At 32.8% G+C, this 27,398-nt stretch overlaps 3 protein-coding genes across 7 annotated transcripts; 2 read left to right on the forward strand and 1 right to left on the reverse strand.

Annotated features, from left to right (window-relative positions):
* The first annotated feature begins 642 nt into the window (after positions 1-642).
* Positions 643-8,823, forward strand: LOC110609910 (ATP-dependent DNA helicase DDM1). Of its 2 annotated transcripts, XM_021749746.2 has the most exons (16): positions 643-762; positions 904-977; positions 2,628-2,897; positions 3,010-3,093; positions 3,611-3,957; positions 4,045-4,234; positions 4,865-5,040; positions 5,770-5,839; positions 5,916-6,105; positions 6,753-6,848; positions 6,933-7,027; positions 7,102-7,221; positions 7,596-7,715; positions 7,791-7,889; positions 7,961-8,071; positions 8,249-8,823. In XM_021749746.2, the coding sequence occupies exons 2-16, from the start codon at positions 912-914 to the stop codon at positions 8,483-8,485; spliced, it is 2,271 nt and encodes a 756-aa protein (XP_021605438.1). In that variant the 5' UTR covers positions 643-762; positions 904-911; the 3' UTR covers positions 8,486-8,823. The 2 variants fall into 2 exon arrangements, with proteins under 2 accessions (XP_021605438.1, XP_043810079.1); XM_043954144.1 differs by lacking the exons at positions 643-762; positions 904-977 and having other exon boundaries at positions 2,832-2,897; positions 3,010-3,431; positions 3,542-3,957.
* A 10-nt stretch (positions 8,824-8,833) lies between these two features.
* On the reverse strand, positions 8,834-10,786 carry LOC110609911 (protein LIKE COV 3). Of its 4 annotated transcripts, XM_021749750.2 has the most exons (4): positions 10,614-10,786; positions 10,261-10,313; positions 9,842-9,951; positions 8,834-9,679 (listed from the first exon to the last, which is right to left on the reverse strand). In XM_021749750.2, exons 1-4 carry the CDS (start codon positions 10,758-10,760, stop codon positions 9,654-9,656), a joined length of 336 nt encoding a protein of 111 aa, XP_021605442.1. In that variant the 5' UTR covers positions 10,761-10,786; the 3' UTR covers positions 8,834-9,653. The 4 variants fall into 4 exon arrangements, with proteins under 4 accessions (XP_021605442.1, XP_021605443.1, XP_021605439.1 ...); XM_021749751.2 differs by lacking the exon at positions 9,842-9,951; XM_021749747.2 differs by having other exon boundaries at positions 8,834-9,951.
* Positions 10,787-20,861: 10,075 nt separating this feature from the next.
* LOC110603714 (cytochrome P450 90B1) lies at positions 20,862-25,068 on the forward strand. The gene is made up of 8 exons (XM_021741586.2): positions 20,862-21,487; positions 21,573-21,897; positions 22,005-22,157; positions 22,248-22,499; positions 22,602-22,694; positions 22,799-22,877; positions 22,981-23,090; positions 24,415-25,068. Exons 1-8 carry the CDS (start codon positions 21,285-21,287, stop codon positions 24,670-24,672), a joined length of 1,473 nt encoding a protein of 490 aa, XP_021597278.1. The 5' UTR covers positions 20,862-21,284; the 3' UTR covers positions 24,673-25,068.
* Positions 25,069-27,398: the final 2,330 nt, after the last annotated feature.

Here is a 27,398-nt window from a genome sequence, read left to right on the forward strand (position 1 = left end):
CACTTTTCCTTTTCGCACATTAAAAAAAACTTTTATTCCATAATTTTTATACATTTAATTTTTTTATGTATATAATTTTTATACTCAATTTTTATTTAATTTCTATTACAATTTTAAATCAAGTATAATTATTGAGTTAAGATAGAATCTTTCAAATATTGTAGTTTGCTTTTTTATCCACTATTATATACTATTTTAAATTTTTATAAATTTTCAATGGGATTGGAACAATTAAAAAAAAAACAGAATGAATATATTAATTTGATATAATTTATGGATTATAAATAATTTAATATATTATTTTTAAAATCTTATTAATATATTGTTTTTCAAAATCAAATAACCAATCAATTAACTAGATTTTACACATTAAATGGATTAAATAATAATTTTTTTAAATATATTTTTAAAAATTTTATTAAGTAAAAAACTTAATCCATTATAAAATGTTTTTTTAATGTATTAAAGGAAAGCCGAAGGATAAAAAAGAAACATGCATCGTGTCCCTTAATAGGCGCTGAAGACGGCGGCTGCAGCAGCCAGCGAGAGTACCATTGGGCAAGTGGGTAATTTACTGCATATTCCGAGGGCAAACTTTCAAACCCTCGATTTCCCGCGCGTAGTCCATAGTGCCTTCTGACCCAATTTATTAAATTAAAACAAATAAATACCCGTTTGTTTATTTCCCTCCTCCATCTGGTCTCTTCATCTTCTTCACATCTCCATTTTTATTTCTCTTACTGAGGAAAAACTAAGCTCACTGTAATTCTCTGTCTATCTTTTGTCGTCTCCTTCTCGCTTTTGATTTCACGATCTTTTTGTTCTGTGAAAACCTCAAATTTTTCCCCATTTTTTGTTACTGTTTGGAGTTGTAATTTTTGTTTTTAATTTTGATATTTTTAGGGCTTCAAATGGTGGCCAAGAGCGAGATGAAGAACGTCTCCGCTGATTCACCCACTTCGGTTCTTGAAGAAGAGGTATTTTTTGGCCCTCCCCATACCCTTTTCATTTCTTTTAATAAATGGTTCAGAACTCTATTTTCTGCGGGGAAACGAAGATCCTTTGTTTGGTTTTGGGAGAAAGGTGCTGGAAAATGGCTTCGTTTTCTAGGATTTATAAGCATTTTAGTTATTTTGAAGTGTTCTAAGTTTTGAATCTGTTTGGGGTTTGATGCACAAATGCGATGTCTCATTGTATTTGTTAGCATAGTTATTAAAGTCTCAATGCCCACCAAGTCTCAAAGGGATCTTGGGGCCTAGGGCATGGCTGAATGAGATGAGTAATTTGTAAAAAATTAAAAAATAAAGTAAAAGAAAAATAGATGTAGTCCTATTTAACTAAACATATAAAAAATTATCAATTTACAAAGCATTAATAAGTACAAAACTACTACCTCCATCCTATAGTATATGTTTTTAAGGTTTATTCACCCAAACCAATAAGAGTAATTAATAAGCTTAGTTTTAGAAAAGTTTATGATAATTTATCTAAATTATTCTGTAGATAGTCCTATTTTTTTTTCACATATGACTTAAAGACTAGCATGGGTATATATGAAAAATAAAAATTAGTGTTACCTTGAAATTCTCAAATTTCAAGTGATAGATAACATGGGATAAAAATTTCTCTGTAAGACGAAAATAGCATAAGGTAAAGACTTTAACGTTGCCTTCTTGTTTTAAAAACTTGTTAGAAAGAAAAATTCAAAAAAAACACCTTGGATTTTAATATTTACAAATAAATCCAAATAGCCTTATTAAAAAAGAGAAGAAAAGCAATTTTAGATAACCTAAAAGGAGAGGACCTAAATAACTTGTTAATCTTACATTATAAAATAATGATAGATCGATAAATGGGTTAACTGGTAGTGTTGTATGCCGATAGAAGTGCTTGACAAAGATGGAAATAAGGCACATTTGGGGCCTTGCTCCTAGTGCCTTGCCTTTCATTTTGTAGAGGCCTGAGGTTGGAGCTTGTTGATCCTCGACTCTGGGCTTGCCTTTAATGACTATGTTTGTGAGCTTAATAGTATTGTTAGCATCATTTAGTTCAACTGCATGCTTTCTAATAATGGACATCAATTATGCTTCACGGGAAAAAAGTAAAGAAACACTTGTACTTTTCATAAGAATTAGGTTTTTTAAAAAAAATAAAATAACTTTTTTGATGCCTAAGGATTCTGATTTTTTTTTTCTTTTAGAATAGAAAAAAGAGAACAAATCAAGTGAAGTTATACTGTGATATTAGCGCACTATTTTCTGTTGTGGTACTTAATATTGATTGACAGTTCTGCATTCTTCCTGTGCCCTTATTTTGATAAGTTGTATTACCTGTTCCTGAATATTTGATGCAAAAGAGACAACATTTGTGAACTTATTGAGATTTAACGTCACACCAATCCATGGGCATGCATTTGTTAGTTCATTACTTCATTACTTTAACATTCTTTTGATCTGAAATCAAGATTAAACTTTTGGAGTCTGTCCTGTTAAGTTTGTGCTCAAACCTAACATTTCATTAATATGCTTGCTGTTAAAACTTTTCCCCTTAAAATTTAGAGAGTTGTGGTCTTTCTCACAAGGTTTTTCATTTGTTTCATTTATTTATTTATGTTTTTTAATCTGAAGGAGAAATGCAAGGACAAAACTGGAGACACCTTGGAAAATGATATCCTACTAGATGCAAAAAATGGGGATGTTTCTCTTATTTCAAGAGCCATGACAGAGGAGGAAGAAAAATTGTTGGAAGCTCGGCTGAAACAAGAAGCAAAGGAAGAGGGACAGCCAGAAGTAGCACCTCATTTGAATAGCACCCAGTTCACCAAATTAGATGAGCTTCTAACTCAAACGCAACTCTACTCAGAGTTCTTGCTGGAAAAAATGGATGAAATCACTTGTGTATCCTCTCAAACTCATGTTTTCAGATAGCTTCTTTTTTGGTTAGCAAGTTTTTTTACTTCTTATTCATGTTTTCCTGTTTAAATTCGATCTATATTTTTTCATTTGATAGAATGGAGTGCAGCAGGAGAGCGAACCAGCTGTGAGAAAGAGAGGTCGTGGCCCAAAAAGAAAAGCTGCTGCACAATATAATTCTGTAACACTTCCTCTGCTTCTTTACTTTGTTCATGAATTACTCATGAGGAAGTTAACAATTGACTTACAATTTTTTCTTTAGAGACTATATGTACTGCCTGTTGAGTGTTATTCTTAAGTGATCAACATCATTAGACTCCTTAGTTTTTAGGGGTTCCAAGCATAATTATGTTGGCATCTTGTAAGGTTATGGAACCAAAGCAGCCCGAGGGTGTAAGAAATTCAGGTATTTATTAGATTAGGGGTGTTGCATATGCTTAATAAGCTTCTGAGCCAGGTAAAGCCAAGTAAAGATGAAAATAGTGGATAATTAACTTGGTTTTTCTCCTTCTGATCAAGGTGATGTAGATTTCATCTGCACTATTAGAACAATTGACAATCTGAATTTTCTGTAAACCTGACTTTTTAATCTTTTGTGTATACTTTTGTTTTTATATGTGCTTCGCTAGTGTCTGGATGCATTTTAAGGTCCTTGATAATTGAAATATCATGATGCTGCTGCTGCAACATGTTCTCAGAGGAAAGCCAAGAGGGCTGTTGCTGCAATGCTGACAAGATCTAAAGAAACTGAAAACCATGAAGATACAAGTCTGTCCGAGGAAGAAAGCCTTGAGAAAGAGCAGAGTGAGCTGGTACCTTTGTTGACTGGTGGGAAGTTGAAGTCCTATCAAATCAAAGGTGTGAAATGGTTGATTTCCTTGTGGCAAAATGGGCTCAATGGGATCCTTGCTGATCAAATGGGACTTGGAAAAACTATACAAACAATTGGTTTCCTTGCACATCTAAAAGGGAATGGGTTGCATGGTCCATATTTAGTAGTTGCTCCTCTTTCTACTCTCTCAAATTGGGTAAATGAGTTTTCAAGGTAAGCTTTTTCATATGAACTCGCACACATTAAAACTTTTATCTTTTAGTATCCAATTTAATATGCCCTATGAATTTGTTCAATTAGGTTTGCACCTTCTGTAAATGCAATTATCTACCATGGTGACATGAAACAAAGGAATGAGATAAGGAGTAAATACATGCCTAGATCTATTGGGCCCAAGTTTCCCATTATTGTTACTTCTTATGAGATTGCATTGTCAGACTCGAAAAAGTATTTGAGACATTACAATTGGAAATATCTTGTGGTTGATGAGGTTAGTGCTCTAACAAGGTTGTAGATTTTACTAATTCTCTTGGTGCATAATTTTGTTTTTTCTGTTTAAACTGTAATGTCCGAAGCAAAGAGAACTTTTTGTTCTCCTTTATGATGAGTTCCTGTGACTGGTGACCCAGTGTAGCAAAAACAAATTGGTCGAAGCAGAAGGGGCTAAGAGTACCTTTCTATTGTTTTCTGTTTAAGTAAAATGGAAGTAAATCATTTTGGGTCATTGATCAAAATTAAATCTGATTTAGCACTAATTGCTCAGTTACTTGCATTCTTACGTTTTGGCACCACATTATACACATTGTGTTCAACAGTCTTGCAATCTTGATATTTTTCTAATTATTACTAATTTGTGTTCTGAAAATCATTCAATTATGTTTTGAAATATGAAATTTATTTAGATGCAGGAATAACACTAGACCTTGTTGCAAAAAGGCAAATAATTTGAAATAAATGCATGTAGTCTTTGCTATTTTATTGATTTATTTATTTTGAAATATGTCTTTTGAACCCAGTCTCTTAGAGGCCTTAAGGCCTAGTGATGCTTTGTTATTTTTAAGAATCCTGATTCCTCCATCTTTTCTTTTTTTGGTTATTCTGGCTAAATTTCTTCCTGAAGGGGCACCGGTTGAAGAACTCAAAGTGCAAATTGCTTAAGGAATTGAAACGCTTGCCTATAGAAAATAAGCTTCTACTAACTGGGACACCTCTGCAGAACAATTTGGCTGAGCTTTGGACACTGTTAAATTTCATTTTGCCTGATATTTTCCAATCCCATGATGAATTTGAGTCATGGTAAGCTAATTCAGTCTTCTGTCTTCTGTAATTTTTTTCCCCAGAAGATCTTGTTAACCTTGAAATCATTTGTTCTTAAGAGAAACTTGCATTTTCCTGCAATTTTTTTTGTATGTAATTATTCTTGGTTTGCCCGACTCTGGACATCATGGAAGTGCTTTTAGTGGCTTCCTTTGTAGCTGATTAAATGTGTAAACTTTTCTATTGATAAACTCATGTTGACTATTTCGTTCATCAAACTGTATGTTAAAGGAACAGTTGGCGGAACCTTAGTGTGCATCCATTAGCTAGAACAGTCTCTGTTTGTGATTGATGTCTCCATGAGAATCTTTCTGTCTGTTCCATTTCACCCTTTTATTTTTCTGCATTTATGTTTTAGTCACAATTTTATTTGTCTGCATTTGGTTGCTGGAACCATCACTGAGAATGAGCCAGGAATGTTACATTCTTTTGCTTGAGTTGTGTGGGAATGTTACATTTTCAGAAAAGTTGTTTTCTTTCATCTGTAAGCCCAACTTTGCTTTCCCATATATGTTAGATAGTGCATCTCTCTCCAAAAGGTTAGGTTGAGGATGTAAAATTCCTGGACGGGTTGAAGAATATGCTGAAATTGGTGAAACCTTAACGATTTAATTAGCGATGAAAGAGTCAATAGTATTACATACTAGCACTGATTCCTTACAGAATGCTCGACTCTTTCTGTAACTTGTGACATGGTTTTTTGTTCAGGTTTGATCTGTCAGGAAAGACTAATGGTGAAGCATTGAAGGAGGAGCTGGAAGAGAAGAGAAGGGCGCAGGTAAGTGTCCTTGCTAACAAGCAATTTCGCTTGTATCCATTCAGCTTGATTTGAACGCCTGGGTTGTCACTTTCAGGTGGTAGCTAAACTTCATGCCATATTGCGTCCATTTCTTCTCCGGAGAATGAAGGCTGATGTTGAGCAGATGCTCCCTCGGAAAAAAGAGATAATTTTATATGCTACCTTGACTGAGCATCAAAAGAACTTTCAGGATCATTTAATTAATAAGACTTTGGAGGGTTATTTACGAGAGAAGGTGGATACAGGTACTGTATTACTTTCAATTGTTGGAAATGCCACTATATAATCTTTCATTTATAAGGAAGAAAGTCTGCTTAATTAACTTTTATTTTTCTTTGAATGTAATTTAGGATTGATGTTGTATTTTGGGTATCAGAACTGCTGGCACTTACATTATGAAATTCATTTATTGCATATGGAGATGTTAGCCTTTGGATCTGGTGAATAGAGCCAATGGTTGGCATCTCATGCATGCTTAAAAACATGCATGTGGAATCTGTTATCAGGAAGGTATGATGGCTTCCCAGTGCTTCAATGCATGAGCTGTAAATTCAATTTTGTGAGAATTATTATTAATGGTTACCATTCATTGGAAGATACTACAACTTACCTGTTCGAGTGATTAAATTCTGGATAGAATTGTTTCAGAAAAAAAAAAAACTTCTGCATAGAATTGGTTATTTGATTCTGAGTCCTAATGATTGTTATTTTTTTTTTCAATTGTTTTCATTATCTGATTATGGTGGAAGTGGAGTTAATGTGCTGCATGATCGATTCATTTGCTTTATTGAATTTATAGTAGCTGTTGGTAGATTATTTTCCCCCCTTAAATACTGTTTCCTGCATTATGTTTTCCAATTGACTTATCAACTTCCGATTAATGAAATTTTAGGACGTGGTATGAAAGGGAAGCTCAACAATTTGATGATTCAGCTGCGGAAGAACTGCAACCATCCTGACCTACTAGAGTCGGCTTTTGATGGCTCATGTACTTCTTTTTTAGTTCATTTTGTACTTTTATTGTGATTTCATGCTTTTCAGATTCACTCGAGACTTTCTGCATTCTTGACAGGGTTCTACCCTCCTGTGGAACAGATAGTTGAGCAGTGTGGCAAGTTCAGGTTGCTGGACAAATTGTTGAATAGGCTATTTGAACTTGAGCATAAAGTAAGATATAGAAGTTAACATTTTCAAATTTTCTCAAAAGTTTCCTACTCATATTCAACTGCCCTCATAAACAGGTCCTGATATTTTCTCAATGGACTAAGATTTTGGACATAATGGACTATTATTTTAGTGAAAGAGGTTATGAAGTTTGTAGAATTGATGGCAGTGTGAAGTTGGATGAAAGGAAAAGACAGGTTGGTGTTTTATTTTATATAATTATGGAATATGATTTTTTTTTCTTAATATTTCTTTTAGCATTGAGCCAGCAATTATTCCTTCCAGGTAACTTTGGTTGTAGTCGACCATTTCCTGTTGCTTCATGAATGCAATCTTAAGAGTCCATTTCAATGTATGTCTTGGTTAGGCCTCCACTCTTCTTTAGTCAGATTTATAGGTGATATAATGTTTTGGAAGCAAGTATTTTGTAAAAATCAATTGCTTGTGGAGTAATTGTTGTTCTGCCGTTAATCTCTAATTACTATCTACTACTTTGTGATGATATAATTGCGGTTTCGTTCAACATGAGTGAATAATCATAGTTTATCAATTATTTCTTTTCCTGCATCAGATTCAGGAATTCAATGATGTGAATAGCAACTATAGAATATTTCTTCTCAGCACTAGAGCTGGCGGATTGGGTATCAACCTCACTGCAGCCGATACCTGCATACTATACGACAGTGACTGGGTATTTCTTGATGTCATTCACTTTTCCTTCCACCAATCATGATGTTGAGCTAATTCAGTTGTACCTGTGTTTCAGAACCCTCAAATGGATCTGCAGGCCATGGATAGATGCCACAGAATTGGCCAGACCAAGCCTGTTCATGTTTACAGACTTGCAACAGCTCAGTCCGTTGAGGTATTTCATTGGTCTTAATTATGTGAGGCAACATTAATTGGTTGGGAGAGTGATATATTATATGTGTACAGGGTCGCATTTTGAAAAGAGCATTTAGTAAGCTGAAGCTTGAGCATGTGGTCATAGGTAAGGGGCAGTTTCATCAAGAAAGAATGAAGTCTAATGCCATGGTTGATGTGGAGGTTCGTTATGTCTTCCTTGTTCCTCTTTTCCTATTGGTTATTAGTGGAGATGTTGTGCAGCAGCTCGAAATTGGGAGTTTTTTTTTTTTCCCTTGTCCATTAGAAAATGCATACTACAATGACAGGCTTCACTTGTTTTGTTCAAGTCATTAGTGGATTTTCTAATTAAAATTTCAGGAAGAGGACATACTAGGGCTGCTTCGAGATGAAGAAACTGCTGAAGACAAGTTGATACAGACAGATATCAGTGATGAGGATTTAGAACGGGTACTGGATCGCAGTGACCTGATTGGATGCCCAGTGGATGACAAAGAAAATGATGCTCCAGTTGGCTCTTTCCCCCTCAAAGGACCTGGTTGGGAGGTGGTAATACCAACTGCAACTGGGGGCATGCTCTCCACCCTTAGCAGTTAATGAGTTGCTTTAGACATTTAGTGGATTGGAATTGAAATGGCTATGTAGGTTTCGGATGTTTTGCCATTTTGCTTTTGATCTCGGAAGGAGGTTTGCTTTCCTTCTAATTTTTGGGAGCTATTTGTCACGGGCACAGTGGTCCTCAAGTGTTGCCACCAATTATAACCTCCCTTAGCAGCCAATTTGGGCTTCCGCTGGAGGTACAATTGGTGGGACGGCATATTGCTCTAGGAAAGCCTTCCATTTTGTAAAGGGTTGTAATTATTTAGTAGGAGAGCTGATCTTAAATTAATCTAATGTATCTTCATCATGATATACAATTTGAGAATCTTGAAAGTTCTTTGACCGTTTTAACTGCCGTCAACATTTGTCTGGGCCGCTTGTATTGGTAAAATACGACTTGCCAAATCTAATATTGCTTAATTACAAAAAACCAGAATTTAAGGATGAACTCTTGTCAGACAAACCACCTGAAAGATCATATCTACGGAAATCAACTAGTTTGTGGACCTCATTTGGAACGCCCCCCGTCTCTTCATGTCAAAAAGAATAAACCTGTAAGAGGCATAACTTGCACAAGGGCTGCAAGTCTGCAACTATACTGGTGGGATCATGACATTGCCAACTCCTGATGCTCGAATGGAATGTGCATCCAATGTAGTCAGTATCTTAGGTATCGACAATCCTCCCGAGATGACAATTTCTGCCTCACATGATAACCCATGAACTCCATTACTATTTTATATTTTGCTTTGGAACATTAAAAATTCTGCGAAAGTGTCTTTGCTACTAGCTAACTGGTAATTATATTGAATTAAACTGCTAATAAATATGCTTGTTTTGCTTAGTTGAAAAACTCTCATCAATTCCTTCTCGAACAGAGAGATTAGGCCTTAGGATATCCGTTGAGCTGATGAGGAAGACGTCTCCAAGATAAAGGTGATTTGTAAAGACATAAATGGAGCAAAGTTCCTCTGTTCCCAATCCTCCACTAAGAATAACACTTGATGTGATGAAACCAAATGCGTATTCTCCATTACGCGGATGCCTTATGATGGCCACGTCCTTGAAGGCATTGGAGTTCTGATCTATCGCTGCACTGATTTGTTTAGAGGCAGAGTAGAGATAGCCAATAAAAGGCATTTTCTTGATGAACCATTCTCCAAAGTTAAGAACAGAAGCTCCCAACCACGGCTACATGAACACACCAATCAGGAATATAAAAGTGATAGAAATCACAAATCCAAGACCTGCTAATGAGTTCATCGTACAATTTTTTTTCTTTTTTTTTCTTTTTTTGGAAAATATGGAGGATGACAAATGTATGTAACAGATAAGAGAAGACAATGCACCAACCAAATACATTGATTCCTAGATGAGCATAGATTGGAGAGAAGAATCCATCCACAAAGCTAATAAACCACCAGGTCACACAGAATGTGATGGCTATAGGAAGTAAAATTACACTGCGAAACAACACCAGATGCTAGTCACTTAACACACCAAACCCTAAATTATATAATTGGGATGGATTAAAAAGAAACATGTAACTTGGAACGAATATTAAGGAAAATAAATATATTTTTGTGCGATAAATGAAATACATGTAATTCATAAGAATTGTGAAACTTCTTGAGAAAAGTAAATGCAAATTTCAAGTTTAAGAAACCCATTCTGTTTGTGTATAGCATAAACATGACATCAAAAATTTGAATTAGAATTGAATAGGAAGGGAAAAACCAATGTTATATGTCATCAAGTAGAGAAGAGCTAACCATCCTGTCATAAACTTTTTTGAAGCCCAGCTACGAATCACTTTGCAAAATGCCTGCATAAACAATAACAAACCTAAAATCAACTTCAATTACACTTCAAGAGTACTTGATAACTTCGATCATCCAAATGATTAAATGTTGAATCATTGAATATTAGAATTAAGTTAGCACTAATGATTACAAATTTCCACACGGTCGAGGACTCGAGCGAGTAATTTTAACTAAGAGATTCAAATTGAGAAACAATCTAAATCATAAAACCTTCAAATGCATGTCTCACAGAATATCATGAGATACAAAAAAGAAGAAAAATAAATAAATGGAAAAAAAAATAGAGAAATTAAGGAACAAACCTCTCTGCCAGCTGAGTGATGAGAAGAAGAAACAAGAGGAGAAACAGTTTCAGAAGATGAATTAGAGAATCCAGTGTTATTATTATCTCTATTTTTTATTGCTTGAATGGGCATTAAACGCTCTATATCCCTTTCTCTCGTCTCCATTTCTTATTTTCTTCTTTATTTTTGGAGTTTATGGTCCGTAAGATTAACTAATGATATCTCCTTTTAATTTCACTCTCTCTATGGATTTTAATAGAGCATTCGGTCCATTAAATTTATAATTAAACTAAATCGAATAAATTAAAAGATTAAAATTTTATTTATAATTAAACTAAATTGAATAAATTAAAATATTAAAATTTTATTATTTATAAAAATCAAATCGAGGTTGATTTTAATCAAATTTTTAAATTAATTTTGTTAAATGAATTTTTTCGATTTCAATAAAATACTCTCCCTTTATTTTAATATATAATTTTTTTTATATAGAAAATTAGCTTAACTGGGAATGTTACAATTTTTTAATCGTTTTAAAAATACTCTAATATTATTAAATTAAAGTTTTATTAGTTAAGATTATATTTGTTTTATGGATTTTTTTTTTTTGGCATTTTGACATTTAGGATGATTAATATAAAATATTTCTTAATTAAAAATACTTTTTGAAAAAATAAAAAAAAATATTTTCTCAACTTTGAAAATTCCATTGATACTATTCTATTATTTTTCTTCAACATTATAATTAAATAATAAAATAATAGTTACTTTTCATAAAAAAAAAAAACTATTTTCCACAAAATTTATTTTTACATGTAAATTATTTTTTGAAAAAGAAATGTAAAGGAGATATTTCAAACATTTAATTAAATTGAAATATAAATTCGCACGACTTTCTTGTAAAAAATAACAATAAAAAATAAAGTGAAATAAAAGTGTAAAAACGCTTTTGTTGGCTTTCGTTTGGGAAAAACGCCACCGTTTATGTCTATTGTCGTTCTTCTCAAAAGAACGTTGTGTTGGCCCTTAATAATATTTTTTATATTAAATTTTATATATATGTGAAAACGGATTATCCAACCGACCCAAAAATGGTATACGGGTCGAGGATCGTCCAGGCACCTCAGCAAAAAATCATAGGCTAGAGCAAAAGAGAGCCAATTCCACTGGCTGGTTGCTTCAATGATTCATTTTCCCTCTTCCTCTCCTTTAAAATTGAAAGAAAAAGAAAATTTTTTGATCTCAACTCAAATAAAAACAGTAAAGCTAAATTTTTACTTTTATCAATGATTACGCTGAGATCGAGCAGCCGAATTCCAGCCTCAAAATCTTGCAGCTGCTACTAATTTTTTATGAAAAAGGAAAGGCGAAAACGAGAACTTCATATGATAACTCGGTCTAAGCTCGTTGAGAAACTCAGAGATTACCAGATTCGATCCAAGCACAGATGTTCTGCTCGCATTGTCTTCTCTCGGAAGCCCCACATCACTTCTTGGTAATTCTTTCTATTTCTCTTTTATTATTTGATTTTTATCTTTTAATCTGTTATAATGGGAAATTTCCATGCTCTATACTCAGTAGTCTCATTGTTGTGTAATTGATCATGCATCAAACCGAGGATTTTTCGCTGCTTTTAAGATTTTAGAATATTGAGTAGACACCAGGATTGGCTTGGGTACTGGTGTGAGCACCATGTATCCATTTTTGTTTACCTACTATCGAAATTTGAAGCACAGAGGTTCTATGAATGTCTATGAATGTCATGTTTAGTTTTACAAGCAACTCCAGTTACGTGAACAGTGATGTCTGGTTTAGTGTGTCACATGCTGTCCTACTTTAGGGGATAGTGGTATAGGGAATTGTGCCTTAAAATATTGAATTTCCATTTTCATTCTATTGAGGGTTCATTAAAAAGTTGGAAGGCTGATAACTTCATATTCCTACCCTAAGGCTCAAAATGGGACTTAGATACCTTAAATACGGCAAGTTATGTGAAATAGTACCTCCAAGATTTGTGGACTAAAATCTTAGGAGTTATATGTACATCCATATCATTTCCAACTTATCTACTCTATGAACTATGATATCATTTTGCTGGATTACCAGTAGTCCCACAAGTATAAATTGATGGGACACAAGCCAACAAGGATATCAAGCATCAATGCTTTAACTATTTTGGGTCTGATACAACGCTTCTCTCTTGAGTTAGAAAATTGTTTTCCTCGAACAAGTTGCTTTTATACATCTATAACCAGGAGTAGTTTCATTTTTGCAACGTTGGGTCTTCACATGAAGGAGTAAACCTACTTCAAGTGTCAGTATCTTCATAAAGTGAAACTGTTACAGTAAAGTAGTCTGAGTTTCCTGCAAAGGGGGTTTCAGAGAAATTTTTTTGGCTTTGTTGGGTCATAATTTGCCTTGGGTTTGTCTTCCCATACGCTTGAGGGGTTCTAGGCAGTTGCTGGCCCCGGAAGAGGGATAGAAGATTGTTGTTACCTTTGTCAACGTGAACTTGCTATAGCAGGATAGTTTTTCTGGCATAACTCAGTGATGATATTTTTAACTTACATTTCAGTGTTGTGGCTTATTATAGAGCAATTGTAAAGCATGGAGGAGCACTGCTTTGGTCAACCATAAGCGGTCCTAGTCCCTATTCCCTGGGATAGATGGTATGATTCTCTTTTATCTCTCTATATAGCAAATACGTGAAAGCCTTGAGAATTTATCCACTACTTTTTTCACATACAACCACCATACCCTCGAGCAACATTAAGGGACATTACTAATCTTGTAATCCATTATTGTCCAAGAAAATTAATCCCCAAAAGTTATGACGATTAGTATATTCTCTCTCTCTCTCTCTCTTCTTGAGTAAGATCTGAACTTAGATCCAAAGCTATGAATTTAACTTCAGCCGAGTTCAATGGCTAAATAGCTGAAAAGGGTGCGGGAATCCGTTACTCTATGCAACGAGACACTAGGTAACTGGAGACTTGAGTTAATATGATTTGAATTGGTAAGGTCAATTTGGTTTAGTGACATGTCAGTTTAGATCTTCATGTCTTCTAACTTTAGATTGGCTCCTGAGTAGGTAACTTGGTTAACCTTACTTGAACTAACCTTGCATTACCCATTATCTACTTAATTCACGCAATTTTCACTTTCATTATATTTCTGAAGTCTTCTTTTTATCACTAATACACCTTTGTGTTTTCAATAAGGTTACTGTTGTCATGTTAAAGAGATATTCAGTATGCGGTAATCAAGTTCTTTTTATAATATAATTGGACGGTAAGAGGTGAACCACAAGAGTTCTTACTTGGTTGTCAAATTGAAAATCTGGCTATATCTCAATTTGGCATCATGACTTTAAACAACCATTTGTGAAATTAGCTATATGCCCATATGTTAAAAGAATTATTTTACTTCATACGAGGTGCGTACTATAATGAGTTTGCAGCACTTAATCGTCCTGTTGTAAATGTCCAAGACCATAACTCATATGAGTTGTTCAATGTCATCATTGCTCTCTTTCTCTATCTCTTCTATCTCTCTGTGTCTATCTACAAATATATTTGGCAGATTTATTTGTCAACAACCAACAAGGACCACCATTGATTATTCTCCTCTAATATCTATCGTGTTTGCTTCCCCTCTCTTGTGGCTTTAGAATGAAAACCATAAAGTATGATTATTTGACAATTTTGTTATTTGAATTTGTGGTTGATGGGAGCCAGAACTTCATTGCGTTGTTTACTTCTTTTATTGGGGAAGGTATTTCATAAGGAAGAGATTGTGGCATTAGGCAAGAGAACCTTGATCTGCTGTCACATAATATCATCAACTGGGCTACTGAGTATTGACCAGACCTGACTCGAGAGTTACCCAGCAAGGAAGGCAGATCTTATTAACAAAACTTAATTGGTAGAATTTTCCATTTCAAGTGACTTTCACCATGCTTATATTTTAGGTCTTCATAGGCCTTTATGTTGTTTAGGCTTTTCCTAAGGCTTCTCCACTCACCCTCCCCCTGTCCCCTGCTTTGGGTGGGACATCAAACCAAATGAACTTAATATGTTAATTGGCAAACACCTGGTGCATTGTTAAAGTAACCAGCTGAAGGTGTGTGTTAGAGTAACTGTTATATAATTATAAATATATAATCATACTACCTAGGGGTCATAAACATATCCTCTCTGAATATAAAACCTGTCACCACAAAAGCATTTTTATTTGAGGAGAAGAAAAGTGGTATTTTGAAATGGAAAATGATACCATTTTAGAATATGTAACATTGAGTTGTACATAGATTTCTATCAGCACTTTTATTTATTAGGATTAGGCATTGAATCGCATCAGGCTTTCAGAGCAAAGCTGTTTTTGCTCTTTGAAATTTGTCTACACATCTTTCTTGCCGAGGCTATTATACATTTCAATTTCCTTGCTTCAACTAGACGACCCATGACATAACATCGAGTTCTCATGTATGCTTAATCTCCATTGAATATGTTAAAGAAAACTATATCGACTATAAGAAGGCTAATTGGCTGATTTCACAAGTGCAAAGTAGTTGTATTTGTGCTTGTTTATGGTTCTCTCGTGGTCCCCTATGGGACCATTTTGTTTAATTTCCTCAAACATGGGTCTAAGACACCAGTTGTCATAAGCTAGGGAAGACGAAAGTAGGAGAATAAAATGAAAAGCTGATTGCGACAGGTGACATAATTTTTCTTAAATAATAATTAATATGGCCCCCATATGTCTTCAAAAGGAATGCAGGGTGCCTCCTCTTTTGCCTTGTACTTGAGCGTGAATAATGCTCATAAGTGATGTTTCATTTACTCTCATTTGAAGTTGATATTTTCTCGTGTGATGCAAGTGAAACCATGGTAATGTATACTGATTATTATTCTGAGAGTATTATTCATTTTTTCAAACTATACTTTTGTTAATGTGCAGTACAGATAATATCTATTCTCATCTCTCTAGTTTCTAGCTTTATTTCCCCTTTTTAACTATTTCTTCGTCCCAAGTGTCAATATGTTACAGGTATTTTGATTGGAGTATACAGGTTTGTTTATATAGTTATGAGAGATGGTCAGCTTTATAGGCTGGATATAAAAAAAATAAATGAGCCAGTCAAATGAATTAATTATACTGTGGAATGTGGATAGTAGTGGCTCATTATGATATGATTTGTAAGCTGTGATTGCTAAATGCTAATGGCGCATGGGAATGGAATGTGTTCTGTTTGTGAAAAAGGTAATGTTAGTGGTACTAGAAAAGTACCTTTGTAGAACATGCTGCCTGCATGTGATGCAATTTTTTCAAAGTATTGAAAATCCTTTTTTTTATATTTTTTAATTTTTATACTTTCAAGTATATCACAATAACTGCTGGGATGAGGTTATATTTGAAAGGTAAAAGAGCAATTGAACGTGAAGATCAAATTGGAGGCAGATGTGCTGTGTTAGAATTGATAGTGAAGAAAATGAAGTGCAGATATTAATTATGTTGTAGTTTGATTTGAATGGATGTGTTAGAAGAGGACAAGTCTGGATTGAATTTTGCTAGGAAATGTCTTCAATAAAATCGTGGCAACGACTTGTACAAAACAAAGTGGATATTGCCATTTGGCATTTGCTTGGAGAAGATATTGCAAAAGTTTATCCAAAAGCAAAGGCACAAAGAAAAGATTGATGTACTAAAGGTGACAATTTCATATAGCACCTGGGTTTCTTTAATCCTTCTTTAGCAGGATTAAGATGGTGATTGAAGATCTATCCGATATGGGTTGTGCAATCATCAGTTGCGTAGCCTTTCTTTTTTACATATTCGTATTGATGGATGGGAAGACTTGAGCTTGGAAGCTTTCATTATCTAGACATTTGAAAGAGATGTTTTATTAAGAAAAAAACAAATAAAGGCCAGATTAGGCATTATGTTAAATTGTGATTGGATAAGTACAAGTGTTTTTATCTTTAATTTTGTTATTACTTGATAAGACAAGCAATAGCAAGTATGTTGTTGGGTTACACATGCACAAAAGGCCAATATTCTCGGCCAATCAATCAATGCTCTTCCACTAAGTCTAAATAATTGTGAGTTTAAGTATTTGTTTAAGATCACATTACCCAAATCAATCAATGCTCTTCCCCTGAATTATTGCTTCCTAACCTATGGTTAAGTTACTGGAAATTGTTATAAATTTGTCCAAGTCCTAAAACCCCTCTACATTATCACTTGTTTTCGCATACCCTGTTTAGGAATTTTTTTAGAGGAAAAGGGAAATAAAGAATATAAAATAAAATAAATAATATTTTTCTTTTGTTAGTTTTCTTATGCTTGTTTAGATAAAAAGGGGAAAAAAAAGGTCGGAAGGAAAACAAAGTTTTATTTTCCTATATATTTTTCAAGATGAAATCACTTTAAAGATAGTTTTGTAATCTTTACTTGTGAAATATTAAGAGTTATTTTCTTCTCCCTCTATTTTCTGCACATCCAAACATAGGTTTAAGGTTTTAGGCCTTCTATTGCCTTCATTGACCATGTTCTTCAAAAAATTTGTAAATATGAAAGAAATATTAGAATTTCAAATGTGTATATGTAATGTCATATTTTGTCATGTTTTCTTATATAATATTTGCACTGCTAACAGTCCATAATTTGAAGTGCTAAGCAAGGCATCCAATCCATTAGAGAAGTAAATTGTTGAAAAGTTAAAAATGTATTGCTTTGTCTTGTCAAAATGGGCCCTGAAGACAGCAATTTTCTCGATCATGATGCCAAGAGAAAGACAAATACGTATTATTTAAAGAAACATCATCATTTATTGAGGCCCTCCAAAATCCATTTCTCCCCAAATTAAAAATTACTAATTCAGAGATATCTAAGCCGCTGCCTTCAAACTGGTCAAAGATCTTGCTCTTTGTTTTTTTCTTTTCAATTTTTGGTATGAAGGAAGCCCAAAGCTAAAAGGACATATTGGGAAAAAAAACATTCGTACTTGATAATTAAAAACATACATTTTATTTTAAATTTAAGAGTGAACGAATTGATTCTTATTATTTTTTATTTTTGAAATACTACTACATAATAAATTATTTTTTATGTGATTATTTATTTGGAGATTTTAATATACAATGACTATTTTAAATCCTAAATTTTTGTAAAAGGAATGCTTAAAAGTAATATATGCATTGCTAAATTTATATATATAAAAAAACATATAGTTGAATGGAACCAAAATGCAATCATTTGAATGAGAAATAATAAAGAGCAAAGCATGCAGCGGCCGCGTTCATTGAAATGTAACCCATGCGTGGGCAAGCTTTTAGATTTCTCTTTTCCAGACTCAATACTCTTAATATGGAGCTCCTCCACTCCATGCTTCCATTTCCCAATTTCTTTAACATCTTAAAAAATAACAAAAAAAAAAAACCCCTTCTCTCTCTTATGTTTGGGGAGAATGAAAATAAGAGTTCAAAGAAACTCAGGATTAAAAAATAAAAACATTTTCCCCTGGGAAAATAAAGAAAAAAAAATATATGATAAAATTTTTTCAAAAACATGTCCTTATTCAATTTAATTTAAATTGGTATTTTAATATGGATTTTAGAGAAATACTATATATATTTAGCATTGATTAAAAAAATACTCATAATTTTTCTTCATTTTATATAATTTTTTTTATCAATTTTCTAATTATACTCATTTTAAAAATATTAAATTTTATTAAAAAATATTTTGAGATATTTTAAAAATAAAATAAAATTAAATAGAATTATAATAATTAATTTATATATTATTATAATGTAAAAAAATAGGATAATAATTTTATAAAAATTTAGTCTAAGAAAAACTATAAGAGTATATATATATATATATATATATATATATGAAGAGAATTAAATATAATTAATTAAAGAGATTGAAGTTAAGATTTTTTTTATAAATGAAAGGGAGAGGATAACGGTAAAATATGGAAAAAAGTGGGATGGTCAAATAAGAAAGGCCCACTGCCCTTGAGAGTTGTGTGTCGTTTAAGAGCAAACGGTAGTTGTGCATCAGCTTACGCCTTGTCGCCCACACGTGTATTTCTTCCCCACGTGTAAGATATCTAAGACCGTTATCGTCTTACGGTAGCAATCATTGGCTTTGTTGGCGCTGGCCACCCGCACGAGTGGCTAGCTTTGGCTTTGCTATTCTTTTTTTCATTTTTTCTATTAAGTCATTGAATAAAAAAATATAAATATTTAATACTTTTTATATTTATATTTTAATAAAAAATTAATTATTTTATATTTATCTTAATTTTAATTATTTATTTTAATTCATTTTAATAAAAATTTTATAATTCACATAATATGACACGTAAAATTATTTTGTAAAATATCTATTCAATAAAAAATTTAAATTTTTATATTAATTTAAATTTATATTTTAAATTTTAAATTTTAAATAATTAAATTAAATTTTTTTAATTTATCATAGTTATAATTAAAAATATTAAATTAAATATAAAAAAGGTAATAATAAATTATAATATAATCATTTTATATTGATAAATATATAATTTTTTAATTTAAATTTTATATTAAAAACACATCTATTTTATATTTATTATACATAATATTAAATAAATATTTATTATAAATAAATTTTTTATTATATAAAATATCACATATAGATATTATATATTAAAATATTTCATTAAAAATTTATGCTCATCACATATTTTTAATGTATAAAAAATTATTATATATATTAATTGGAGTAGTAAATAATATAATTAAAAAAATTTATTAAAATAAAAAAAATATATTTTAAGTACTATTTATTAATTAAATAAAATTTTAAAGATTATATTATAATTTTTTAATAAATTTTCAAATTTAATTTAATAGTTTTAATTATAATTGTAATAAATTAAAAAAAAATTTTATTGTTTAAAATTTTAAAGTTAAATAAAATTGTAAAAAAATAAATTTTAGGATTATTTTGTTTAATAAATTTTTTTATTTTACTAAATTTATTATTAATTTAGTTCTTATTCAGCATTAAAAATAAATTAATACATTAATTTTAATTTTCAACCTATTAATTGAAAAAAAAATAATATAAAATAACATAATGTTATTTACGGTGTGATTATAGTCGGTGAAGATATCAAGATCCATACTGTAAAGCAAATATAAATAAACTAATAAATAAATTTAAAATAAAAAAATATATATAGAGAGAGAGAAAAACAAAGGCATTGGCTAAAGCAGATGGAACAGGTAAAGTAAAAGGGAGAAGAAGAAGTATTCACGTGAAGTACAATAATGTTCACACGTGCGTTGGAATGAAAACATCAAAACATGACCCTTCAATCAAGGCTGACTTGACCACCACTTCACAATTTTTTTTTTCTTTTCAAAAAACCTCAAAATTAAATAAATAATAAAAATTATTTTAGCCTTTTTCTTTAATTAATATAAATTGCTTAAACCTAATTTTCAGTAAATTCACTCAATTTATTAAAAAATACTATGAGACTGTAATAGAATAATTTATATTTTACACGACAATAATAAATTTGTAGAATGCAATCTAATTTTAAAAAAATATTATTTAAAAAAAATTGAATTCAAATATTTTGAATAGTATATGTGAAGTATTTTTGTGATTTTTTAAATTATAAAAAAAAAAATTATGAAAGTGCACTGCCCAATAGGACTTTTAACTATAGTAGGACCCTTGAACAAGGGATGTAATAGATTTTCTTCATGATTAGAACAGCTCAAAATGAAAATGTCCATCAATAATGGAGGTTATCACTAGCTAATGCCCATAATTATCAATCATTTACATGAAAACCACTATCATCTTTTTTGTTTATGCGTTATATCTTCAACTTTCGCTAAATATATTATTTATTTAATTAATTAATTAATTTCAAATAAAATTAAAGCCTCAAAAATAACTTAATATCACTGAATTAAAATAAATAAACTATAATTTGTAAAACGTGTATAGGGAGGCAACGATAAAAACGGAGAAGTGTGTTTTTCCGAGACACAATGCACTTGAAAATCAAAACGGAGAAGAGAAGTGCTCAAAATTTCCACGCTACGAGAGAAAACAGGACAAAACGAGGCCCTGTCTCCACGCAGTGGGGTTCATATCCCCGTAGCCACTCGCCTAGCTTTTCTAGTCCTATTTTAGCATTGTTAAGCTTGCAAATTAAATATTAACTATCAACTCCCAACTGATACTTAGATTATTACAAGTACACTTATTTTCAATGATCATATGATAATTTGTAAACATATAGCAAAAAAAAAAGAGATGAGTTGTATAATAAAAATGGTATATTTTTTTTTGGGGGGGGTAAAGGAGAGATGAAAAGGAAAAAGCCCAAACCACCGGCCGTCGCTACTTTCCGCTGTTATTGTTAGGAGACAAAAGAGAAGCTTATAAAAGCAGCCTATGGGGTTCATAGAGTTTGGGTTCATCAAATTCAAAACCGCTCGTCTAAACAAAACCCACCTTTAAAAAACTCCTAACGACCTTTTCAATTCAGATGGAGAACTTCAAAAAAGCAGATTCTGTCTGATTTTACTTTGCTTAAAACAGCTAAGCAATTTCTGCACACACACACACACACACGCGGAGAGAGACTCAGTCAGTCACTAGTCAGGCTCCATGACTGACTTACAGCTTCCTATCTTTCTTCTTCCTTCAGTTTTATCTCTACTTCTCTTCCTTGTTCTCATTCGAAGAAAGCAAGCCAGATTCAATCTCCCTCCAGGCAACATGGGTTGGCCTTTTATTGGAGAAACTTTTGGTTACTTGAAGCACTACTATGCTACTTCAATTGGAGAATTCATGGAACAACACATCACAAGGTAAACTAAATGCTTAATTCCCACAAATCACAAGAAGTAGATTGTGAAAAATTATGGCTACTCAAGCTTCAATTTTGATCTGCAGATATGGGAAGATATACAAGTCCAATTTGTTTGGGGAGCCAACAATAGTCTCTGCAGATGCTGGATTAAACAGATTTATACTGCAGAATGAAGGGAGGTTATTTGAATGCAGCTACCCGAGAAGTATAGGTGGAATTCTTGGGAAGTGGTCTATGTTGGTTCTAGTTGGAGATATGCATAGAGATATGAGGATCATATCTCTCAATTTTCTCAGCCATGCCAGGCTCAGGACTCATCTGTTGAGAGAGGTAGAGAACCATACTTTGCTTGTTCTCAACTCATGGAGAGAGAATTCTGTATTTTCAGCTCAAGATGAGGCAAAGAAGGTAATTCTTCAAACTTACAGTAACAAAACAGATGAAATTTCATTATTGCACTCTTTTCAAGAGAAAATGCTTAGCTTATCAAGGAGAAAAAAAAACAAATATTGTAGTTCACCTTCAATTTGATGGCCAAACATATCATGAGCATGGATCCTGGAAAGCCAGAGACTGAGCAGCTGAAGAAAGAGTATGTTACTTTCATGAAAGGAGTGGTATCTGCTCCTTTAAATTTGCCTGGAACCGCATATAGGAAGGCCTTACAGGTAACTATAAGCTAGAAATTTCATGTAAAACAAATCATGAGTTGATGCAAGGACCCATTTCCTAACCAGGACAAAAATTCTGTCTGGCAGTCTCGATCAATCATCCTGAAGTTCATAGAGCAAAAGATGGAGGAAAGAATTGAGAAAATGAAGGAAGGAGTAGAAAATTTGGAGGAAGATGATCTTCTTGGATGGGTTTTGAAGCATTCCAATCTTTCTACTGAACAAATCCTCGACTTAATACTGAGCTTGCTCTTCGCTGGCCATGAAACTTCCTCAGTCGCCATAGCTTTAGCTATCTACTTCTTGGAATCTTGTCCAAGAACTATACAACAATTACGAGTAAGCATCTTATATTCTCAACCACTAGAAGTTTTTTTACCAATATATATAACCAGCCATGAATTATCATTGCATTTGTTCTGTTTCTCTGACTGTAAACAGGAAGAACACCTGGAAATTGCAAAAACCAAGAAGCAATCAGGAGAGAAAGGCTTGAACTGGGATGATTACAAGAAAATGGAATTCACCCAATGTGTAATTAATCAAAGCATTCTTGATTATCTTCTTCTTCTTTATTATTATATATGCTAAAAACTTCTGCTGACAGAAAAAATAAACCAATGGTTTTCTTTGTGAAGGTTATCAGTGAGACACTTAGACTGGGAAACGTGGTGAGGTTCCTGCACAGAAAAGCTTTAAAAGACGTTCGATATAAAGGTAAAGGAAGAGAATACAGTGATTAATTATTGTTAATGCAGTGAAACAAATGAAGAAGTTTGGTTTGCGGGTTTAATTAATTTTTGTGTATTAATTCTGAAAGGATTTGATATTCCACGTGGATGGAAAGTGCTTCCAGTGATCTCAGCAGTGCACTTGGATTCTACTCTTTTTGACCATCCTCAACTCTTCAATCCATGGAGATGGCTGCAGGTCGGTAAGCTTTCGGAGTTAGGACAGACATGCCTTCCTTAACTCATTATTTATTATTAGTTTAATTATTATTATTATTATTTTAAGTGGGAGTGAGGGGACCACATGCATGATTAATTAGGAATTTATAATATATATTATTCTCCTTTCTAAAACATTTCCATGGTTGGAGCTATAATTCTTTGGCGTCATGCGCGTTTGTATACTAACACTAAATTATTTCTTTTTATTTTTTTATTTTAAATTTTTTTTAAATAAAATTATCTAAAATTTCTAAAATTTAGAGATATATTTACCATCACCGTGAATACTCAAATTTAAATTGAATTATGACAGTGAATACTCTATTTTAAATCTTTTAAAAGGAGAATAATCACGAGTTTTATTGGATTACTTTATTTAAAACCCATTCAATAATCAAATTTAATTTTGTTTTTAGAATTAGGGTCATTAGTTTATGATTTTCCTTATCAGAATTCAGAATAGGTCGATAAAAGGGGACAGCGAGATCATGTAGATCCTTGTAAAATTTGATCAAAGCCGTTGATTGAGACTGACCCAGAAGATAAGCTAATGACGTACCACGATCTTACGGCTATCCCCACCAGATCAAATGATGAACTGTCGTGATCATTCAACAGGATGTTTTCCATATTATGACCTTGGTCCCACTCTATTTTTTCTCTTTCTGCCTCGGCGAGTGGGGAACTGTGGAAGTGGGGTCTTTTTAGATGATTAAAGCCCCATGTGCATGTGGGGTTCTCACGTGCACGTACATCACTGCTTTTACTTATTTGTTTCTTTTTAAATATTTAACTGTGATCCTAATTTTTTTTAAAAATTGAATCAGTAAATAAAAAGAGACATTGAAAAGGGTCTAGAAGTTGACCACCCATCCCATCATGGCGATGGATGGATGGACGGATGGACATCCCCCTGCGTCTCATATGAATTTCCCTACACACTAGCGTCCAATTTTCCATTCACAAGATTGACAAAAACCTTCTTTCTGTTCTTTTTTACAAAACTTCTATATATATATATATCCAAATCAGGCCGACAACGTACTATTTGTTTTCTTTTGATTTTATCTCTCGCAGCTAAATGATAAAGAAGGTGGTATCTGTCAGCTTCATAGGCTAAACATATACGTACAAGATGCTTAAATCTAAAAACAAGTGAAAGAAAACACATCGATCCCTGGAGTTTAACTAACAGGATTCTTCTTTATTTGCCTTTGCTTTATTGTTGTGAGTTCAAGTGTGAGCTTGTTTCTTTCCAAGCTCCATTTTTTCTGATATATATAATATATGTGTTCTGACAGGGTAGCACTGCTCGTGGATCTTCTAGTTGTCCGAGCATTGGCAGCAGTAGTAGTAATTACTTCATGCCGTTTGGGGGAGGACCAAGACTATGCGCTGGGTCTGAGTTGGCAAAACTCGAAATGGCTGTGTTCATTCACCATTTGGTGCTGAACTACCAATGGGAGTTAGCCAATGATGATCAAGCTTATGCGTATCCATTTGTCGATTTTCCTAAAGGATTGCCTATCAGGGTGGTCAAGCTCCACGACTCAATATAAAGTAAAGAAAAGAAATTAAACCGCCCACTTGTTATTACAGAAAAATCTCTCGTCTTCGCCGAAGCCTGTCATGCATGGACGACGTTGCATAATATATATATATATAGCTAGATGCATATTACAGAAGAAGATTGGTTATCTCGAAATATTTATGTGAAGATTTTGAGTCCCGTGGGCTTGGGAGTATCCAAAGGTTTAGTGTATAAGTTCTTTTTTTCATTTGATGTTTTTATATATAGCAGCTCACGTGAACAAATTCAAAGTACACAAATACTAGAATCCAGGTCGATCTCTCTCTCTATCTGCACTGTAAATCTTACTCTCCCTTTGGATCCTCCATGGTTAACGTGGAACTAGAGAGCAATTCTTCATTTATATACAATATTATTTGCTTTATGCTTCTCTAAATATTTATAGAGTTCCTTGCCTCTCTGCAACTATTCACATGTTATATTAACATCTTCAAACAGACTAGATTATGGTGTTTAATAATAAATAAATAAGAGAATGAATTAATTAGAAAGAAGGATGAGTATGGTGATGGTGAGTCCCTAACCATTGTCCAGCCCCAGCCCCAGCCCCAGAGGGTCTCATGTCTCTTTGGGTGAATGCCACTTTGTAGGAAAGTGATGCTTTTGGATCTAGGCAGTGCACAATATGGAAACGAAACTGTGGGCCAAAATAAAGGCTGTTTTGTCGTTCCCGTTTCGAAATTTCGTACTCCCCCGTTGAAATTTTTTTCTTTAAAAAAAAAAAAACAAGGATTTTTGGTTTCTTAATTTTGTGGGGGTGAGAATGGACCCATGCATTGCATATCTTTAGATTGTTTTCGTGGGTCATCCCCAACTTATTATTTCATTATTCATCTTTTCCTTTCCTCTTCAGGACTTGCTTTCTTATTTCCTAATAAAAATTCCACAAACGAAAAAGTATTTACTGTCTTTTCATTTTAAGCAATAAGAAAAATATTATTATTAAATTCTTAATTACCTACAAAATAAAAATTATAGAAGTAACATCTAGTTTATATATTTTAATTCTTTTTTCATTACATAAACTCACAAAAGAAATATATATATATGAACTGAGAATCTTTGTCTTATTGCCATACCAACTACTAAACTAATAACTAATTAGTAGCATAGAGAACGTAACATTATTCCTCCCTGGAGCCTTAATTACTTATGATGATTCAATTTGTCTGGTTGGCTCGATTAATAATTGGGTACTTGTCTTCTTTTTGTTCTGCCTTTTTCCCAACTCCATAATATCTGTATTCTATTGACACGTCCTATTGCTAAAAGCAAAGTAGAAACCCTAATGACTTAAAAAGCAATCAATTAATTTGAATATGTGATCTATCTCATGTCCTTTTTGTTCAAACTATTCGGCTATAAGCCGACATCGAGTACTTAGCAAAGTTCCAAATTTCCAATCTTCTTCAACCTAGATGCTCCATTGATTTTAAAAAATATATATTCATTTATGAAAATGTGACGTATTAGCTCAATAATTCACATTCGACATCGATCAAGGTATTAAGAAAAAATAATTACTAAATTATGAAAAACATATGCAATTCTATATTCCATAATTGCCATAGATAATTAAGCCAATCATTTAGAAACTCAACTAACAATCGCCTACTTAATGTTATTTATAGTTTGCATGAAATAAATCACGTGGCCATGCATAATTATCTCCATACGAGTAACTAAAATCACGTGCCCATGTTATTTAGAAATGTGCATCCTTAAGCTTATGGTAAATATAATTTTAAATGTGATAATAAATGTTACTTTTTTTTTTTTCCCTCTCTCTCTTTAGCCTCATGTATAGGAAAGCTTATGTATTAACTAAGGTTGGTTTAGTTTACTGTTTTTGGTCAGGTGTTTCCCATCAACAGTCTGCAGTGAATGATTGGATTCTTTAAAAAATAATAATAAATTACAACTTTAATTCAGAAATATATGGTTAAACTTTATTTTTTTTATTAATATTTTTTTTGGAAATTTCATAAATTATGTTTTCAAACATTTAAAGCCAGCAACTTAGACCAAGAAAATGGTGGAGGATAAGGCCAACAACAACCCAATTTAATAATAATAATATAGATACGTAATAAGAAGAAAAGCTTGTGTATGTGAGACCATGATTTTTGATAAAATATGAGAATTAAGGTGGAGAGGAGATAAGAGAGAGCTAGCTCGGGGGGAGGTGTATGAGCCAAGCCAACCAACACCTCCTTGTTAGGTTTGCTTTCGTTTTCCAAGGTGGTTTTATTTTGTTGTTTCTCAATGATTTCATGGATTTTTATGGCAACAAGTATCTGTCAAGGATGGTCTCACCCTATGGTCTGGGAAGCTGCACGTTGTGGCTTTAAATGTGGGCTCTCTTATCAAACTCTTAAACACACACACACTGCAACTCAACCTAAATTAACTGTTTCCTTCTTTTTGTCATTTTTCTTCTCATATTACCTAATGCCACGCCCTTCATTATCGTATATTAAATATTGCTCTAAATTATTTGTTGTATGGATTACCGACAATGAGAGACAAATGTTTGAGCAAATGGCAATTATTTCGTTTTCTGGGAGCTCAACTGGGGCTGTCTTCTTCTGACTCGCCCCTCTCACCCAAATGAGCAAGGGGTACAGTAGGCCCAGTTTTAGTTAGGCAATTAGGCTTTTCATGGGGCTACCCATTTGCCTCCCTCGCCCTTTC

This window comes from Manihot esculenta, chromosome 2 (genome assembly GCF_001659605.2).
Source record: "Manihot esculenta cultivar AM560-2 chromosome 2, M.esculenta_v8, whole genome shotgun sequence".
NCBI classification, from domain to species: Eukaryota; Viridiplantae; Streptophyta; class Magnoliopsida; order Malpighiales; family Euphorbiaceae; genus Manihot; species Manihot esculenta.

Coding starts and splice junctions, on each gene's coding strand:
- LOC110609910 (XM_021749746.2), top strand. CDS start 912: ATGGTGGCCAAGAGCGAGATGAAGAACGTCTCCGCTGATTCACCCACT. Junction 2,898..3,009: donor AAATGGATGAAATCACTTGT/GTATCCTCTCAA, acceptor TTCATTTGATAG/AATGGAGTGCAGCAGGAGAG. Junction 5,041..5,769: donor CATGATGAATTTGAGTCATG/GTAAGCTAATTC, acceptor TTTTTTGTTCAG/GTTTGATCTGTCAGGAAAGA.
- LOC110609911 (XM_021749747.2), bottom strand. CDS start 10,760: ATGGAGACGAGAGAAAGGGATATAGAGCGTTTAATGCCCATTCAAGCA. Junction 10,314..10,613: donor ATCACTCAGCTGGCAGAGAG/GTTTGTTCCTTA, acceptor TTGTTTATGCAG/GCATTTTGCAAAGTGATTCG. Junction 9,952..10,260: donor AAAAAGTTTATGACAGGATG/GTTAGCTCTTCT, acceptor GTTGTTTCGCAG/TGTAATTTTACTTCCTATAG.
- LOC110603714 (XM_021741586.2), top strand. CDS start 21,285: ATGACTGACTTACAGCTTCCTATCTTTCTTCTTCCTTCAGTTTTATCT. Junction 22,878..22,980: donor AAAAGACGTTCGATATAAAG/GTAAAGGAAGAG, acceptor TAATTCTGAAAG/GATTTGATATTCCACGTGGA. Junction 23,091..24,414: donor ATCCATGGAGATGGCTGCAG/GTCGGTAAGCTT, acceptor GTGTTCTGACAG/GGTAGCACTGCTCGTGGATC.